The sequence below is a fragment of the Penicillium taxi genome (assembly GCF_028828555.1).
Source record: "Penicillium taxi strain IBT 34144 chromosome Unknown utg000003l_segment0_segment0, whole genome shotgun sequence".
Lineage (NCBI taxonomy): Eukaryota > Fungi > Ascomycota > Eurotiomycetes > Eurotiales > Aspergillaceae > Penicillium > Penicillium taxi.
The window spans coordinates 3947607-3964684 of record NW_026643205.1 but is presented as its reverse complement, the minus strand read 5'-3'; the positions used below and the strand labels follow the sequence as shown (position 1 = coordinate 3964684).

The 17078-nt window shown below is 44.5% G+C and overlaps 5 protein-coding genes across 5 annotated transcripts; 3 read left to right on the top strand and 2 right to left on the bottom strand.

Annotated features, from left to right (window-relative positions):
• Positions 1-3251: 3251 nt before the first annotated feature.
• Positions 3252-4308, bottom strand: N7495_004898 (uncharacterized protein; the record flags this gene model as incomplete). The annotated part of the gene is made up of 3 exons (XM_057207549.1): positions 3252-3634; positions 3694-4097; positions 4181-4308. The coding sequence occupies 3 exons, from the start codon at positions 4306-4308 to the stop codon at positions 3252-3254; spliced, it is 915 nt and encodes a 304-aa protein (XP_057065229.1).
• Positions 4309-10371: 6063 nt separating this feature from the next.
• Positions 10372-11593, bottom strand: N7495_004897 (pepsin-like aspartic protease; the record flags this gene model as incomplete). Its single annotated transcript, XM_057207548.1, has 4 exons — positions 10372-10699; positions 10750-11156; positions 11210-11395; positions 11447-11593. 4 exons carry the CDS (start codon positions 11591-11593, stop codon positions 10372-10374), a joined length of 1068 nt encoding a protein of 355 aa, XP_057065228.1.
• Positions 11594-14731: 3138 nt separating this feature from the next.
• N7495_004896 (toxin biosynthesis protein) lies at positions 14732-15055 on the top strand (the record flags this gene model as incomplete). The annotated part of the gene is made up of 1 exon (XM_057207547.1): positions 14732-15055. The coding sequence occupies one exon, from the start codon at positions 14732-14734 to the stop codon at positions 15053-15055; it is 324 nt and encodes a 107-aa protein (XP_057065227.1).
• Positions 15056-15095: 40 nt separating this feature from the next.
• N7495_004895 (uncharacterized protein) lies at positions 15096-15503 on the top strand (the record flags this gene model as incomplete). Its single annotated transcript, XM_057207546.1, has 1 exon — positions 15096-15503. One exon carries the CDS (start codon positions 15096-15098, stop codon positions 15501-15503), a length of 408 nt encoding a protein of 135 aa, XP_057065226.1.
• A 597-nt stretch (positions 15504-16100) lies between these two features.
• On the top strand, positions 16101-17006 carry N7495_004894 (ribulose-phosphate 3-epimerase RPE1; the record flags this gene model as incomplete). The annotated part of the gene is made up of 3 exons (XM_057207545.1): positions 16101-16343; positions 16397-16648; positions 16740-17006. 3 exons carry the CDS (start codon positions 16101-16103, stop codon positions 17004-17006), a joined length of 762 nt encoding a protein of 253 aa, XP_057065225.1.
• Between the last annotated feature and the right edge of the window lie 72 nt (positions 17007-17078).

The window sequence follows — 17078 nt, the reverse complement described above, 5'->3', positions numbered from 1 at the left end:
TGGTACACTCTCTTCGAGTACAGACCGGGGTGTTATTTCCAGTGTAATTCCGGACGTTCCTTTATAAGCTTGTTTTGTAATATCTCAGCAGCATGCCAGTGTAACGGCGTGGGTTGCAAGAAGGCTGAGAAAGGCAATGGACTCTCTACACAAGCTGGCTGAACCAGCGGTCAGGGAAGCAGGGGTTCACCAGATAAGCTAGTTAGAGATTTGCCACTTCCTGATGTATTTAATTCTCTGAGGTCTTTGGACTCTTGAAGGACTTCAAGAGTTGTCCTTGTTCCCAAATTACCTTAGTGGAATTGAGCCCTATGGGATACCACTCATACACCTGCCCCTGGTAGCCTTCTCATGATCATTCTTCTCTTGTTTACGGTAGCCCAACCGGATTGGACTCTAACCCTTACATACGAATGGCTGGTCTTGAACGACATTATACAGATCAATTCAAAATTACAAGCAGTGTGAATCTTGCTGGGAGAAAACCTAATAGTTATCTCTCACCAGGACCTCCTCTTGGCCTCACCTGTGAGCTACTTTCAGACCTTTACAAAAAGCTTACGCTCAATAAAAAGAAGCAGTATGAGCTGCATGTTATTATTGATCGTCGGAATAGGATTGAATCTCAATCAATTGAGCCTCCATCAACTCTACAATCATTCTCAGTCATAGACCAGAATGACTCTATGACTACTCTACCAGATGAAGATGAGGATATACAATGGTATGATGGTAGAACTGGGATACTAACATTACCACCACCACCCACCATCACCATCATCTACATCTTCAACCCTTGACCTTTTTACGACTGCTCCAGCTACAACTGCTCCAGCTACAACTACTCCAACTACCACTCCAGTCGTAGCTAACCACTCAACTAAACGTGCGTGGCCAAGCCGTCAAAGCGAGCGGATTCGGAGAAGAAGAATCGAGTGATATTGGTTTTCATGCGTTTTTTGAAGTATTTGCTTAAAAGGGCTCTTATCAATGCAATTGAATATGTTATTTTACCTTGTTACAGTAGCGACCGCTTTCGCCTTCCATATCAAACCATACGGAGAAGCACTTTCAAAAGTGTGCGTAATGGGCAGCCGAAAAACTGTCGCACACGTGATATTTGCCAAGCCTTACTAATCTCAATAGCATTACTAATTCAAATCAAGTTCAATTCTTCCAAGTCCGATTCTAACTACTGTAAATAAACCCCTAGTGGATGATCGTGCTTCCGCCAAGTTTTGGGCATCGTCCGCATGCTCCGAATAGTTTTAGCTTCATTAATCAGCTTCTGGGTTTGAGCCCTTTGGCCTTTGATATACTGAAGCCACTTCTTTGCAAACCTTTCTCCTTGATCATCAACCATTGATATAGTATCAAATTGGAATTGGCGCCAAGCTATTAATTGAGCTTGAATATCCTCCTCCTCTTCCTCATCCTCCTCTATTTCTTCCTCACTATCTGATGCTGAAGAGGTATCGCTTTCATAATCTGGTAGTGGAGTAGGCTCTTTACCACTGCGTTTGAACTCTGGTTTAAGTTCTAATCGCTCATCCCGCCTAGACATGTTCATTGGGTTGGGTAAACCCATACCCAACCCAACCCAACCCACAATGGGCTGGGTATGGGTCAGAAATTTTACCCAAAACCCATATGGGTTGGGTATGGGTTTGAAGTAAAACCCACACCCAGCCCATAAACCCATCTTTTTGCCAAGACTTTTATTTCACGTGATATTTGTCACCTAGTTAGTACTAGATTGAGGCAAAAGTTAGGCACTAAGGCACTAATTACCCTAATTTAGTTTAGGTTGAGGCGAAAATCAGGCATTAAGGCATCAAAAATACCCATATGGGACCCATACCCAACCCATACCCACGTGGGTTGGGTTGGGTATGGGTATGGGTTTACCTTACCCCTGATGGGTTGGGTATGGGTATGAATTTTGACCCATACCCAACCCATGCACATGTCTACTCTTATCGATAGAGTTGAATCCTAGCTCCATTTGAGAGCTAACTAGCCGGCCATATGATCTCTTTAAAATGGCGAAACAGCCTACATCGAGAGGCTGTAAAAGATGGGATGAATGCGGCGGCATAAATATTGGTATAATGTTGTTCTGTTGGCATGCCTGGTCAAAATCAGGCGTAAGGTGGCTACCATGGCCATCTAGAATCAATAGCCTATATCGCCCCTTCGTACGTGTTATGGTAGAGGGGATGAATAGCTTTTGTAGCCAACGAAGGCCTATTTGGTCTGATGTCCAGCCATTAGGGCTTACTTCAAAGCGCGTATCAGGTGGTAATCGACATCGTGAAACCACCGTTGCATCATGTTTTTGCCCTTGAATATGATACATAGTGGAGGCGCCCAGCCAGTTGAATTTAGACATTCAATAGCCGTAACCCATTCGCGATTCCCGGGCTGTATCTTCTCTCGTCGGCCATAATAGCTAGCTCTAGTAACGATTTTGGCAGTAGCGGTTTGTCCCATCGCGAAACCAGTTTCATCAAAGTTGTAAATGTCGTCTTCATGAATCCCATTATCGCGAATAGTCTTTTCAACTAAAATAAACCAATCGCGAATAATCTTAGGGTCTTCTTGTTTTGCGCGCTCAAAATTGTAACGTTTTGAATAGCGAGTTTCGATTTCAGGTGTACGCTTGATGAAGTTTGAAACCCAATTTCGTCCGATTATAAGAGGTGGGTCGATTCCACGGTCGGCGAGTAGAATATTGGCGATTTGAGCGACATAATGAGGTCTAGGGGCAGATCCACGGTCATATAAAGAGAAAATCCATTTGAGAAGAGTTTTCTCTTCAGATTCAGTCAATTTATGGCCATTTGCGCGCTTCTCGACGCGATATTTAACACCAGATAGGCGATCGTGGAGGGTTGAGCGGGGTACATTAAAGGAAGATGCAGCTTGGGTTGTATTGGTAATTTCGCCATTATTTATAGCTTTAATAGCTAATAAGATCCTACCCTCCTATTCAACCCGTTTCTGAGCTATTTGAGCATTCTTAGGTGGCATGGTGGGTGGTTGAAAAAGTAAGATACGTAAATGACGCGTTAAAAAAATGAAATTCACGGGTCGTATGTAATCACGGGTCGTATGTGATTTACTTTAACAATTACAGATCAAGGCAAACTTTGAGCTTGATAGCGTTCAAATAGTCTTTTTTTTCTATGAAATAAAGTCCACACTGGGTAGGGTTATCGAAATAGTCCCTATTTGTGATAATTACATTTTCAGTTGGCGGCCTCAAGGAGACTCGCAATTGGATTGTAAACCCGGACCACAAAATCTCCCACGACTTTCGGAATGTATGATGGGAATCCCTCCTGAATTTGACCCAAAATTCCCCAGGATTGTTCAGAATCTGCATCATACGGAGATGTACTAGCAAGTCCGGTCGTGTTAAAGGAGCTATAGACGAGAGGGACATCTTCAAATGACACAGATGCCTTCACTAGATTCAGGTCCAATCCCTCATTACTCAGGAATCTGGAGTTTCCCACAGATGCCATGACAAGAGGTGCCCCCGAATTGACAGCATACATGCGCGCAGCAGCTTCGTTTACTTCAACTGATTCCCAGTATGCAGCACTTCCATCCTTTTCATCCGGCATGTCTGGATAGTATATTAGCCAAACATAGTCGAGTAAGCTTCGAGATGCTAGAAAAACTTACAAGGCCACGATGCGATATGCAAAGTCTCTATCTGAGATTGCATGTTGAATGTCATCGCTGGATGGAAATGCTCCCAGCATTCCAGTAACCCCCAGCGTCCGTATGGAGTCGCAATTACTTTCAAGCCTTCAAGTTCGCCATCGGACCAGATCTCGCGCTCGCCACCAGAAGGTCGGAGCTTGTGACGAAGATGAAGGACTTCACCATCAGGCGAGATAAGCGCTTGAGCCATATAAATGGTGCCGTTGGCGCGATGAGAAAAAGCGGGAACAAGGTAAACCTTTCTTTCTTTAGCGACATCTATAAGAGCCTTCCATTGTGGACTACCGATGACCAATGAGTTATTGACGTAGCTTTCAGCGTGTGCTGCGATTGAAGCTTTATCGGCCATGCCTTTTGGGTAGCTAGTGAAGCTCAAAAATTAGTACGAAATATTTCGGGATTTCAAATTGGGTGGATAGAGAAACTTGACCCAGATTTTACTTACCCCGGGAACCACAATTCCGGGAAAACAACAAGATTTGCCCCGTTCTCAGCAGCCTGGTGAACAAGCTGGACGGCCTTTGAGACCGATCCATCGAGGTCAAATTCCACGTCTGTCCAATTCTTATTCATCAAAGGCAGTGGCCAATTAGATGGGGGGCCCGAACAATAGCGACAGTCAGATTGCTAAAGTCCGTCAAACCAGATGTTCCTGCATTTCGTGGAACAGCACTGCCGATGGCAGTGCTGAGAAATATCGAAAGCAGGCTCAGGCGCATTTTGTGATTATATGTGTATCGTTCGATCAGAGGCTTTGTAGAATAATTCGGTTTTATTATGAGAGATCGTTCATACACTTTATATCAAGTCTCTTAGAAGCATCGCATCATACTATCTATCTTATCGTGGCGGGTATCCCTTCAAAAATCATCTTATACGTTATTCTTATACGTTATCGCGCCTTGGTATGATCGCGATCCATGGCTTCACTCCACAGCAAACACCGGACCTTGGAAGGTAGATAATGCCAGTCCCAACAGACATTATTATTAGGATAAAGCTATCTTGAATTTTTATCTCTGAATTGTTGTTATCTGAGCATCGCAATGCACCCCACATTTCCGATAAACGAGGCGATCAACAATCGCTTAATACCGTGACACAGTTATATGTGTCAAAAACCAGACTACAGGCAACAGTCAAGACGGGTCTGAAGGCCGCGGTCATTCCTCTCTGAACTAAACGTTTCTGGTATCGGTATCGGAAGACGAGATACAGCTCTAGGCTGAACCCAACTACTTTGTATATCCAAGATCTTGTGAAGGCCACAACATCAAATTCCGATTTAGGCAGCGCCTACAACACATTTCGTTTTTCTTAGTCTGCTTAATGCAGCTAGGCTTTAATCAGGCTCTGGTCAAGCTTCATTTATTTCTTCCAAACTAACTAGACGTCACATCTTTGAGGGGAGTCGAAGGAACTTTCGCATCTTGTGAAGTGAGTCAGGAAACCCGCAAAAAATGTCCCAAGTGAGTCGGTCAAGACAGTTGGTCAAAGAGTGATAGCGATTGGCTAAGAGGCTTATCAAAGTTGGGGCCCGGCTGCTCTTCGGCTTTAATGCAGTGCCAATTCTTACCTTATCTGCGCTAAGCTCTAAATAATTAATCCACACTTTTTACATGGAACTTGTCGAAAACCCGAAGATTTACCGAGACTGGCTTTTATTTCTTGAAGAATTAGTTTTTTGTCCGTAGCCAGTTTCCTATCAAGCCCGATTCCCTAGTTACGTCATACCACGTGGGTCCATTCACCTGTCAATTGAATATGGAAAGCTGTTGCGACAGCCGAGAAACAAGGCCATCAACAGACGGAAAGTATTTCGGCCGAAAAAGCTTCTGCCGAGACAGTGACTCTGGAACTAGATTAGTATATCACGGCATCCTTGAACAATATGCATTCATCGCAAACGACACCCTTGAGCAATGTGCATCCGCGACAGTAATGTCCCGTCTTCACCGTCTCTTCTGTCTCGGACGAATGTTGACATTCGTCCAGGGCAGAGGGGCACCCATATACTATAAGTAGCTAGTTCTTTCATCAATGAGAAAGCAGACTTCACAACAATCGCAATATTCAGTATCGTAGCATCCACTACACCCGGTGGATTTTCTACGGTGCTGAGTAGCGGTTTGTTGGAGCTCACAACGTCTACTATTCTCAGTTAAGATATTCGAATATCGCCAAGCGAGCGACAAAAGCGGTCTGGAATGGTAAAGACGAGAGTATTGTTGTTAGTTGGAAAGTGCGTCAGGCATCAATCCGGCAGTAATAAATGGGCAGTATGCAGTAAGCTAAGCTATAAATGGTAGGCGGTATTCTAACCATTGACATCACCTGTTTACTGCAGTAAATCCTCAACACCAACTATTCTGTTGCGACAGCCGAGAAACAAGGCTATCAACAGACGGAAAGTATTTCGGCCGAAAAAGCTTCTGCCGAGACAGCGACTCCGGAACTGGATTAGTATATCACGGCATCCTTGAACAATATGCATTCATCGCAAACGACACCCTTGAGCGATGTGCATTCGCGACAGTAATGTCCCGTCTTCACCGTCTCTTCCGTCTCGGACGAATGTTGACATTCGTCCAGAGCAGAGGGGCGCCCATATACTATAAGTAGCTAGTTCTTTCATCAATGAAAAAGCAGACTTCACAACAACCACAATATTCAGTACTGTAGAGACCACTACACTTGGTGGTTTGTCTACGGTGTTGAGTAGTGGTTCGTTGGAGCTCACCGTTCTCAGTTGAGATATTCGAATATCGCCAAGCGAGCGACATATTCACTTAGTCCAACAGTATCAATCAGCTTTCCAATATCTATTAGGTAACTATCGGGATCAAAGTAGATAGGGATGTTAGGCAGATGGCAGATAGTATCTGCCATCTGCCAACTCTGCCACCCCTTTTTGGTATAGCAGATAAAATGGCAGATATTAGTCATCTCCGCCATCTGCATCTGCCAATTATCATACGATATCATGTGATTATAATATCGTGTCAAGTCGACTGGTTCAGACTGGCCAATCATTCAAATGCCACAAATGAATGAAACTGAATTTTCTAACTAGAGTGTAATCTGGCTTAAATATACACCGAAAAGTGGGTCCCAAATCACTTCCTTTGACACACCCCTTCAGCTTATACTGTATGACAGTATGAGCTGGACATAAACCACTACCACTTAACACACCATCACCTAAAACATAGGCCACTGAATAGGCTTGAGCTTTAGATTCCTTAGGCTCAGGCTTAGCCTCTACCTCAGGTGAAGCCCCAGGCTTACCCTTAATCTTCTCTTCAACCCATTTCCTCCACTCTGGTTCTGCTTCAAACACAGCCTGAACCTTTGCTTCCGACTCCTTCCAGTTGCTCCATCCCTCTGGTCTCAACTCTGGATTTAGAGTAAAACATTTCTCAACAGAGACGGCCTTCCACAAGGGCACCCCTTCAACTTAAAGGGTGTTCCGGCTTCCTGATAGCCCTAGAACATACTAAATGCCCCCTTGAGAGGTGGCAAATCCTCCTCTAACTGGTCTCTTTAAGCTTCAAATGTGGTCCTGAAGCTATCTAAGAGGGTAGTGACGCCTACTCTCTCTCCTTCGACCACGACACGTCGGTGTTGATCCTGCCATCAAACAGGCAGGATATCCCTAATTAATCATAAGAAGTCCCATGTTGACTCCTTAACACTCTTTGCAGAGTCAATTCCTGCCGCTTCTGCTTCCTGATGAAGGTTTTCCCGGTCCTCAAGCCACTTAAGGACGGAATCCTTGTCCTTCTTAGGAGGGCAAACTGACTTCCAGCGAGTAAACACTTCATGATCCATGCCGGCTATTAGCTGGCTTCCTTGAGTATATCGTCACTCATAACGGAGTTGAGATCCCAGATCTCTTGGTTTTCAGTCGATTCAGTCGATTCAGGGGTAACGGAGGAGGGGTGTTTACTGCCACAGTAAATGTGAAGGTCTAAAGCTAATCTTGAATTCAGAACTAGCTAGGCACATGCTGTTTACAAAATCCTTGAAGAACGTAAACAATTCGGGGTGGAATCGTGAGGTATGCGGTTGGTGGGTCACGTGGTACAACCACGTTGTCAAATGAGAAATTGACCGTCCAACCAGAAATGGTTGACGAAACTGGATTGTCTATCTAGGGATGAAACCCGCTTAAATACACACATTATGGGTCCTGCTGACATACGCAGCACACCCCTTAATATCGGCCCTTTGACACACGTGATAGTTCACCAGGATTCAACCTGTTATAATACCCCCCTCCTATTCTCTTGTTTTCCGGGGTCCATTCGAAGTCGTAATTGGTCCGTATCGTAGTTCAAAGGTGTCGAAAGCTGTGCAGTTTTCCACTGCGTCGATAGGTTCCCATGTCAGTTCTGCGTATCCTCGCCATTTCACTAATGCTTCCCTCCGCGACCCACGTCCAATTTTTCGTGTCCTTGCTCGTAGGATCTCTTCAATTTCGTATTCCAGATCTCCTTCGACTAACAGTGGAGGCGGTTGCGAATCGTCCACGATTTATGATAGTAACGGGTCTGTTGCTGCGGGTCTTATTAAATCAACATGGAAGATAGGATGTATGCCGCTTGGCATATCCAGCTTTACTGTATGAGAGGATGGCACTTCTAGAACTGTGTATTTGGCGTGAAGCCAGTCTAGTTTCTTTGAAGGCCGTATCGTGCGTACATTCTGTAGGTTTAGCCATACTTTATCGTTGATATTATAGACTGGAGCAGCTCGTCTTGAACGATTCGCTTATTCCTGTTAGCGTTCCTGGGCGATAGCCATCGCTGTATTTGCCTAATTGGTGGCGTCTCGTAGTCGGTTCGTGAACGTTTCCCTTGCGATCTCTGGTCCTCTCTCTGCTTGGACTTCTATCACTTTGACTAGATCGATATGGTATCTGTGTGTGAAGAAGAATAGAGATAGTCTAGTAGAGGTTGCGTCTCGGTTATTGATCGCCATAGCTACGATAGGTAGTAAACTTGCCTAGTCGTCCTGTGCGTATATAGTAAAGGCGTGTAGAATTCGTTCAACTTCTTGATTTACGCGTTCCATAGCTCCGTTAGTTTAGGGGTCGAATATGGTAGATAATCGGCGTCGAATCTTTAGCTTTTCGCACACGATTCGCTAGAACCCCCTTATAAACTATAGGCCGTGGTTACTGGTGATCGCTATTAGTAAACCATGATGTATATAAATATGCTTTATGAAGACATCTGCGACGCTTTCCGTAGTAATACTATGCATATCTATTAGGATCACTGTCGCTCGTTACTGAGAACAGTGAGCTCTAACGAACCACTACTCAACACCGTAGACAATCCACCGATCTGGTAGTGGATTCCTACTAGTTGAATATTGCAGTTGTTGTGAAGTCTGCTTTTTCATTGATGAAAGAACTAGCTACTTATAGTATATGGGTGCCCCTCTGCCCTGGACGAATGTCAACATTCGTCCGAGACAGAAGAGACGGTGAAGACGGGACATTACTGTCGCGAATGCGCATTGCTTAAGGGTGTCGTTTGCGATGAATGCATATTGTTCAAGGATGCCGTGATATACTAATCCAGTTCCGGAGTCGCTGTCTCGGCAGAAGCTTTTTCGGCCGAAATACTTTCCGTCTGTTGATGGCCTTGTTTCTCGGCTGTCGCAACAAGTATACTATACTAGGTAACAGTGAAATATTTGCTTATGTTCGTTAAATCTGTTGCCCTCGTTACTTTAATAAAATAGTCTCTAGGGTATTTTTTTACTAATACTCGGTCTTATGACTTCCTGATTGAATACCGATACTGCCTAACTGTTTTTGCGGCGTGAAAGTGCACTTTAATATCTATAGGACCTAGTACATCCCCAGATTTCTACGTCGACCACGAGTGCTAGTTTTCTAAGGTCATGTAATAATAGTAATATTGCATCTATCTTTTTATCGATGAAATAGTTTGGAAGAAGGTCAAGATAAAGATCGGCATCGAGGTATTCATCCTTAGTACTTTGCAGAATAGGTGATTGAGATCATCCACACTTCTTGTCATCAATTCTGTAGAAAGTTTATCCTACATCTGTGGTATCGGAAGAGACACAGTGCTAGACTTAGTACTAGTGGTGGCTGAATACCAAGTTTGTTGATGAAGAGTCAACTCTTGATTGTTAGAGAACCATTGGTCTTTGCCGAAGGCAAACTAGCGGTTGGAAACTAAGCGAGTCGGTGATCGCGACCCAGTCTGAAGCACCCTGAGGGGATTCCGAAAGTTATTCTTAGAATATATTGGACCTATCTTGGACCATACCTTACCCTTCTTGCTGTAGCCCACCTCAACAGCAGTTCTTCTCTTGTTTACGGTCCTCCATCCGTATTGGATTACAACTACTTCCGAAGTTAAAGTGGGATTAGCGGTAACTTTGAAATTCCAATCTTTTTGATTTCTAAATATATCGCCTTCCTAGTGGTTTTAAGGAAGTGAGTGCAGCCATGGTTGGCTGTAGTAAGTAGTGTTACAATTTAGCACTTGGAAGGAGCGAAACCAAGTGTACGTTCTCCAAGATAATGGTCGATGTAAGTTCCATGGAAAAATGCTACTGAAAGTCAGTAAAGAGATCCAAATTTAGGGTTATTCAAGTAAGCTCACGTTGACCAACAACCCATAAATTGCTGTATGGGAGGGCATCAGTGCCCGAAAGAACAGCAGTACAATTGTTGTTTCCGTTATTGGTAGCAGCCCACTGATCCGGAGCGATATTAAATAGATTGCTATTGTGGCTGACTGAATTTGAATTGTCCCTTCTGGCATCGGTGGAATTTTGCCTGGACGGGATGACGAGTCCTAGGGTTGGTGGCTGGTCGCATGGGAAGTATCCGCTAACGGTCGTACCCGCGCTTGAAGTCGAAACGATGTACGGAATAGAGGACGAATTAAAGATACCGATGACCACATCCAGGGGCCTAAAGCGACGTTAGAATAAATGCGACCGGTTAAATCTTCTTTCACTTACCCAATAATCGTAGCTGTGCCAGTATCTAATTCCACAATTGCATTCCTCTCGATGATCCTGCCATTGAGAGCGATATCAGCCCACATAACCCACTCTTGAATAATAGACGTTGTGGTGAGCTCTCCCTTAAACAAAGACTTGTCCAATGCCCCGAGAACCTGAGTTCCCTTCCCATCATCCCACAGAATAACACCAAACCGACAGGCAGAGACTAAGCCCTGATCACAAAGTGAGTGGAAGAACGGGGATGCACCACCGAATGCCGATTCTTCAAGACCAGCAAACCCCACAATACCATCGGCAGGAATTAAGGCATCCCCACTGGCGCCAGCACTGGCCGATCCAACCGTTTGATGCGCATGGAATGAACCAAAGCTGACAGTGTCATTGTACAGAGAACCGGTGACCTACAAAAGTCGTTAGCTCTCTATCAACTTGCATTAGGAATAATATGATGTACCGTTCCTGTTCCCGAACCGTCGCTTTCCGTTGAGCCATATGTGTTCGTGAAATTCTTGTGGATATTAACTGAGGCCGAGCCTCGCCTATAATAACCAGGATTGATAATCACATCTGATGAGCCAGTATCGATCAACAGTGTGAGATTTCTCGAGTTTCCAACGTTGAAGCTGCCAAACCAGAAGTACTAGTGTGTCGTCAGTATGGGAGATCAGCATAGAATTTGAGCCTTCCTCACATTCGACTCAGTGATTGTCTCAACACCATATCTTGGTTTTACTGATCCAGGAAGATGTTCCAAATCAATGCGGGAATGGACATAGTGGGGAATTGCCGAACACAAGGGGATTAGGCCAATCGTAATAAGTATTGATGTCGACAACATTTTGAATAAGAGAAAAGAGAACAAAAACTGAAACTTGAAATCTGTGGACCGATGATTACTTGGGGAGGAAAATCTTTCTTTCTTATACTACTTCCAGAGCTCAACCCTAGGTAACCATGATCTTCATGATACAATGATTCTTCAGCCCCCAAGATCAACGAACATTTTCACTGGTCACCTCGGGATAAAGTCCCTTAATTAAGAAGGTATCCACAGCAGTATAAGCTTCCAAGCCTTGAAATGACGATCATTCTAAAATGTGGAGTTTCAGGCCTTATTCCATCCACCAATCAGTAAGAGACTCTCGCTTACGCTAGTCACATCTGGCTTGGTCAAACGGCTAGTTTCGACCATATGTGGAATTTAAATCAACAACATTCACCACGGGGGCTTAGTTTATGGTCAGTGCTGTTGTATATTTTTGCACTAGCAAGTTAACATAGAAGCTAAAGAACTGAGATATACGACAATACGTGTCAAATAGAGGTTTGTCCTCACCTCAGCATAATATTGCGAAGACTATTACCTCGAGCCTCAACTATAGGATACGACGATCTTTACAACCCTCACTGCTCACTGAATGAAGACACAGAATTGAAGATATAGCATTCTTTATTAATATTCCTAGCTGTCCTTGAGATAGCTCGCTCTTCTTAGACCTGTTATGGGTTTCCGTCGAATTTTGATATTTTTGACTTCAAATATTATTTTGCTGATCCAGCCATTGCTATAGTAACTTCGCTCTTACTTCCAATTCCACTGCAGGGCTCTCATTTCCACTCTTGATTTTAATTTCACTTTCATTTCACCGTCTGGTCATGGGTCAATGTCTGGTCTCACGCTGATAAATAATTGGCAACATCCAAATCCTGGAGGCAAATGCTCCATCCTCCATCATCTATCCTTTATTCTAACCACAAAACCTCCTCATATCATTCATTATCCTTGTTTTTTTAATCAAATCCTCTGGGATTTTCATATTTTAAATTTTCGCATTATACTGGTTTTGCTTAGAAGAATATGTTCGAAGCTTTTCAGACCCGTGACTCATGATTTGAACTTTTCGAACATCTCGCGATCGATCTTGGAATGGATAGACTGGCTAGTGATTCAGTCTCTAGACTAGAATCCATCACAGCAAGAGCGACTCGAGAATCTCTATTGAGGGAGTGTTTTTTTTCTTCCAATGATGCTGACCAAATACTGTTTTCCTGTAATTACATTCCTCTTCGCGAATCTTTTTTTTGTCAAGATCGGCTCAAATCGATCTACTGTAACAAGTACACAATCACATATGATGAACTACGGTATACGTCAGTAAGAAGAGGTGAATTAGGATAACTGGGCGGGATGGCAGCAGCTTTGAAAGTGAATGCTTTCTTCTAACAATAAGGCCTTCTTCGAGGAAGGATGAGTTGTGGGTGAAGCCCAAGTCGAAGTACGACTTCTTTCTGTGCTAGGCAGGGATGTATAGTAAATGCAGACCTTGGAAGAACGTTCCTCATGTTAGCTTTTGCCTTCAGTGGCTAGTTAAAGGTGCGATTTCTCCCAAGAGTCTATTAGGGTTTACCTAGTAAAAGGAGCAGTATATCTGGAGGTACCTCGGGCTGGAATTCTAAAGAATTCGAAGGGATCTTGAGAGACTCTGAGGCGAGGGTATTATAAACGATCGGAGTACGACTTATTTCGAAGGTCAGCAATCAATTTGATTACCACAACGAACATCATATTATTCATTCCATACTACTTTTTTACACTCTGATCACTCTTGTTCTTGCCAAGGCGATTTAGGAAAAGGAAGTTATTACATTTTTTCGCAAGTCCAAGGCGTAAGCCATGATAATGATTTAGAAGAGGAGGATATTGGACAGATTATTGAATAGCAGGTACAAGTTACATCAGCATGGGGGGAGTTTAGGTAGTAAATTATAAATTCCTGACTTTAAAGATGCCTCGGTACAATAATACAAACCTGTTGGCAACAATATATTGTTATGTAAAGGAATTACAGTAGTCACTAGTTCTACACTAGTAATTGGCAAGTTCATTTCTAATTTTGCGACGCAGTTAGGCATCAGTTATTGAGATCTAAATGGGACACAAATATCTCAACTTCTTCAAATTTAAAAGCGACCCACCTGCTAGAGAACACTCAGTTTTTTACAGGTTGTGATTGATCTGATAAAGTAATGGCGAGACGCCAATAGGATATAAATCCCCGGCGGCTACCGACATATGTGACGAATCGATACTTGTAGATCAACGATAAGAGTTCCCGGGGTCAACAGTGGGGTTTATAAGTATGAATCAAAAAGTACGATTGAGAGCGGAATTGATGCCCTTGCTCAATGGTGTTCAAAACACCAAGTCCCTCCGCTTGTATCCTTCAGTAAAATGGCCCTGAAGGTACTTGAATAAGTATTCGGTTTTCACCATGACCTCGCTGTTTATTATCAGGGAACATGTCATTGACGCCCAGTATATGCGCGAGTACCCAAGGGGAATATCACCTCAAGATGCGTCGCTCAAACTTGCAATTAAATAGTACACGCATGTCGGTAATGGGAACGCGCAAGTTGGGGCTATAACTGCCGTCGCTCCTCATGGCTGCAGCTTTCCAAACGTAGGCTTCGAGTAACTTGCCATATCATGATCAGAATCGATGCTGAACTTGAGCCCGATAGGAGCTTTATGAGCCACTCTGGGAAGAGCTTCTTGCTTGTAGTCGAAAGAATGGATTTCGAATTGGAGGCATTTGGATGGCAGATATGACCAATCACGGCGCTAGCAGTGCATTGAATGTGCGGTATACTGAGAATGATTGTGAGTTCAAAGATCTAAAAACTTGGAAAGTTTGGCTTCTGATACATTAATTAGCTTCACAGTTTGACCGTAGTCGAGATCTGCTTCATATGATCAATCACTTTCGACTTGATATGCCCCAGCCTATCATTGGTATTGGACATAGTATGGGTGCTGTGCAACTGAATGTCCAAAGTGATATACTTCGGTCAAGAAATTGAACTAAAACGTGTCAGAATGGAACTTGCAAACCTTCATCCCCGTCTCATCTGCTCCCTGGTGCTCATTGAATCATTCATTTGGCCACGGGAAAGGGATTCGGAAACAAATCTTATGATGGTTCGCATAGCTAAGAAAAAGGATACCTGGCCCAGTCGTGCGATCGACGCAGAAATGTGCAGGCTCATGTTTCGGATATGGGATCCTCAAGTAATCGACCGAGGGATTGTATATGTATTCCACAACTTATATTCCCCTCGATTCGATAATGGAAGCTCCTCAGTAACTTTGGCCACCACGAAACATCAGGAGCTGTTGTCATATATTCGTGGAAACTTCCAGCAGCATCGAGAACAGGGTGTGCCTGACTCTGTGGAAAGTACAGTCAAACCTTTCAAGACCTACACACGACCCGCTATTCGTGCCAGAGATAACCAATGATCTATATCCAGGTCAGAGGTTTTATCACCCGGAGCGCATAATGATGTGGCGATCTCTTCCAACCCTCCGTCCATCGGTTCTGTATGTCGGGGGTGAGAAGGCTGAGCTCACATGCTGGGGAATCTTGGAACAAGCTGCTAAGTTCACAGGAACAGGTACTGGGGGAAGTGGTGGTATGGAAGCTGGGAGGGTCAAAAATGTCCTCATTCCCAAGGTGTTTCACACCGTAGTGCTGAAGAAGGTTGCAGATACTGCAGCGGTGCTTGCTCCCTGGATCTTGACCGAGTTGGAAGGATGGAAGCAGGACGAGCGACGCATTGAAGAGAACTGGGAGGGACTTCCTTCTCATGAGAAGTCTAGACCATCTAGCAAATGGTATGCACAGTTCTTTGAGGCTGATAAAAGGCAGGTAGGTCGTGGAATAGATATCGCAAAGTCCAGACTTTGAAAGGCAGTTTTAGTTGGTTCTGAGAGCAAAACAAGATTATATTTTGAGCCTCCAGAGCAGCCCGAATACCGCAAACGTCATTGGAGATCATCTTAGCTGTGATATCCTTTCCTTGAACTGGATAGCGTTCACTAAACTAGTAGAACGCGTTATGTGATTAAGCTAGACTCGGGTCACAGCGCACCGAAATCATAGGCCCCACTTTGAAGTATTTGATATTGCCTGCATGGGGATATATAGAAATTTCCTATATGAAGTGGGAAGCCAGAAGAGTGATTGGCCGAGGCGCTCAATGACCTCGATACAAGCTCTAGAGAATTTCGAAATGAGTATTCTGCACTTCCGGCGATAGAGGTAATCATCATTCATTCATTACTGAATCATAAATGGGCTTGATCCTTGCAATGCCTCAGAAAATCATGGTTTGATGAGATTTCTGTCAATGAAGAATAAGGATAAGAGGAAGCTCAAGGCGGAGAGTGCGGACGACGGTGAACCGAGATATCCACCCTGGTTCTAAGGTCCCATGCCATAGCTTCAGCTTAATTCACCTTCTCCTCTCCACCTCCCTTCCCTCATAATTGCGAATCCTCCACGATGGCCCCTGCCGCCATCATCGCCCCTTCCATTCTCAGCGCGAACTTCGCCAACCTCGGCCATGATTGCTCGAAGAAGATCGAGCAGGGTGCTGACTGGCTCCACATCGATATCATGGACGGCCATTTCGTCCCCAACATGACAATCGGATGTCCCGTCGTTTCTCATATCCGCGGCTGCGTCGATCGCCCACTCGAGCCCGGTGCTCGCGGTACCTTCGACTGTCACATGATGATCATGGAGGTATAGACTTTCGTCGCAACCCCTCTATCTTCACATCGCTGATCGCACGATAGCCCCATAAATGGGTTAAGGAATTCAAGGACGCCGGTTGCGATCTGTATTGCTTCCACTATGAAGCTGCCGTCTCTTCTGTCGCTGCGACCGAACCCGCCGATAAGACTACCACTGCACCTACAAGCCCCCGCCAATTGATCAAGTATATCCACGAGCAAGGCATGCAGGCTGGTATCGCCATTAAGCCGGATACTTCTGTTGATGTTTTGTGGGATATTCTCGAGAGCCCAGATCTGGCTGAGCGCCCGGACGTGAGTGACGACCGTATTGCATCTACCACCTACCATACCAACCTACCACCGTCCCTTGTTTATGTGAAATATGCACTAACTAATATTCTAGATGGTTCTCGTCATGACTGTGCACCCCGGTTTTGGCGGACAGAAGTTCATGGCCTCGGAGCTTCCCAAAGTGGCAGCTCTGCGCGCCAAGTACCCTGACCTGAACATCGAGGTTGACGGAGGACTTGGCGTAGGCACAATCGACCAGGCCGCAGACGCCGGAGCTAATGTGATCGTGGCAGGCTCTGCCGTCTTCGGCGCAGAAGATCCGGCCGAAGTTATCGCCAAATTGCGCCAGGCTGTCGAGAGTCGCCGATCCAAGGTCTAGCTAGTTTCCACAATTAGACGTCTAAATTTCACTACAAGGTCCATGCTGTGCATGCGGCTTCGGATTAATTGT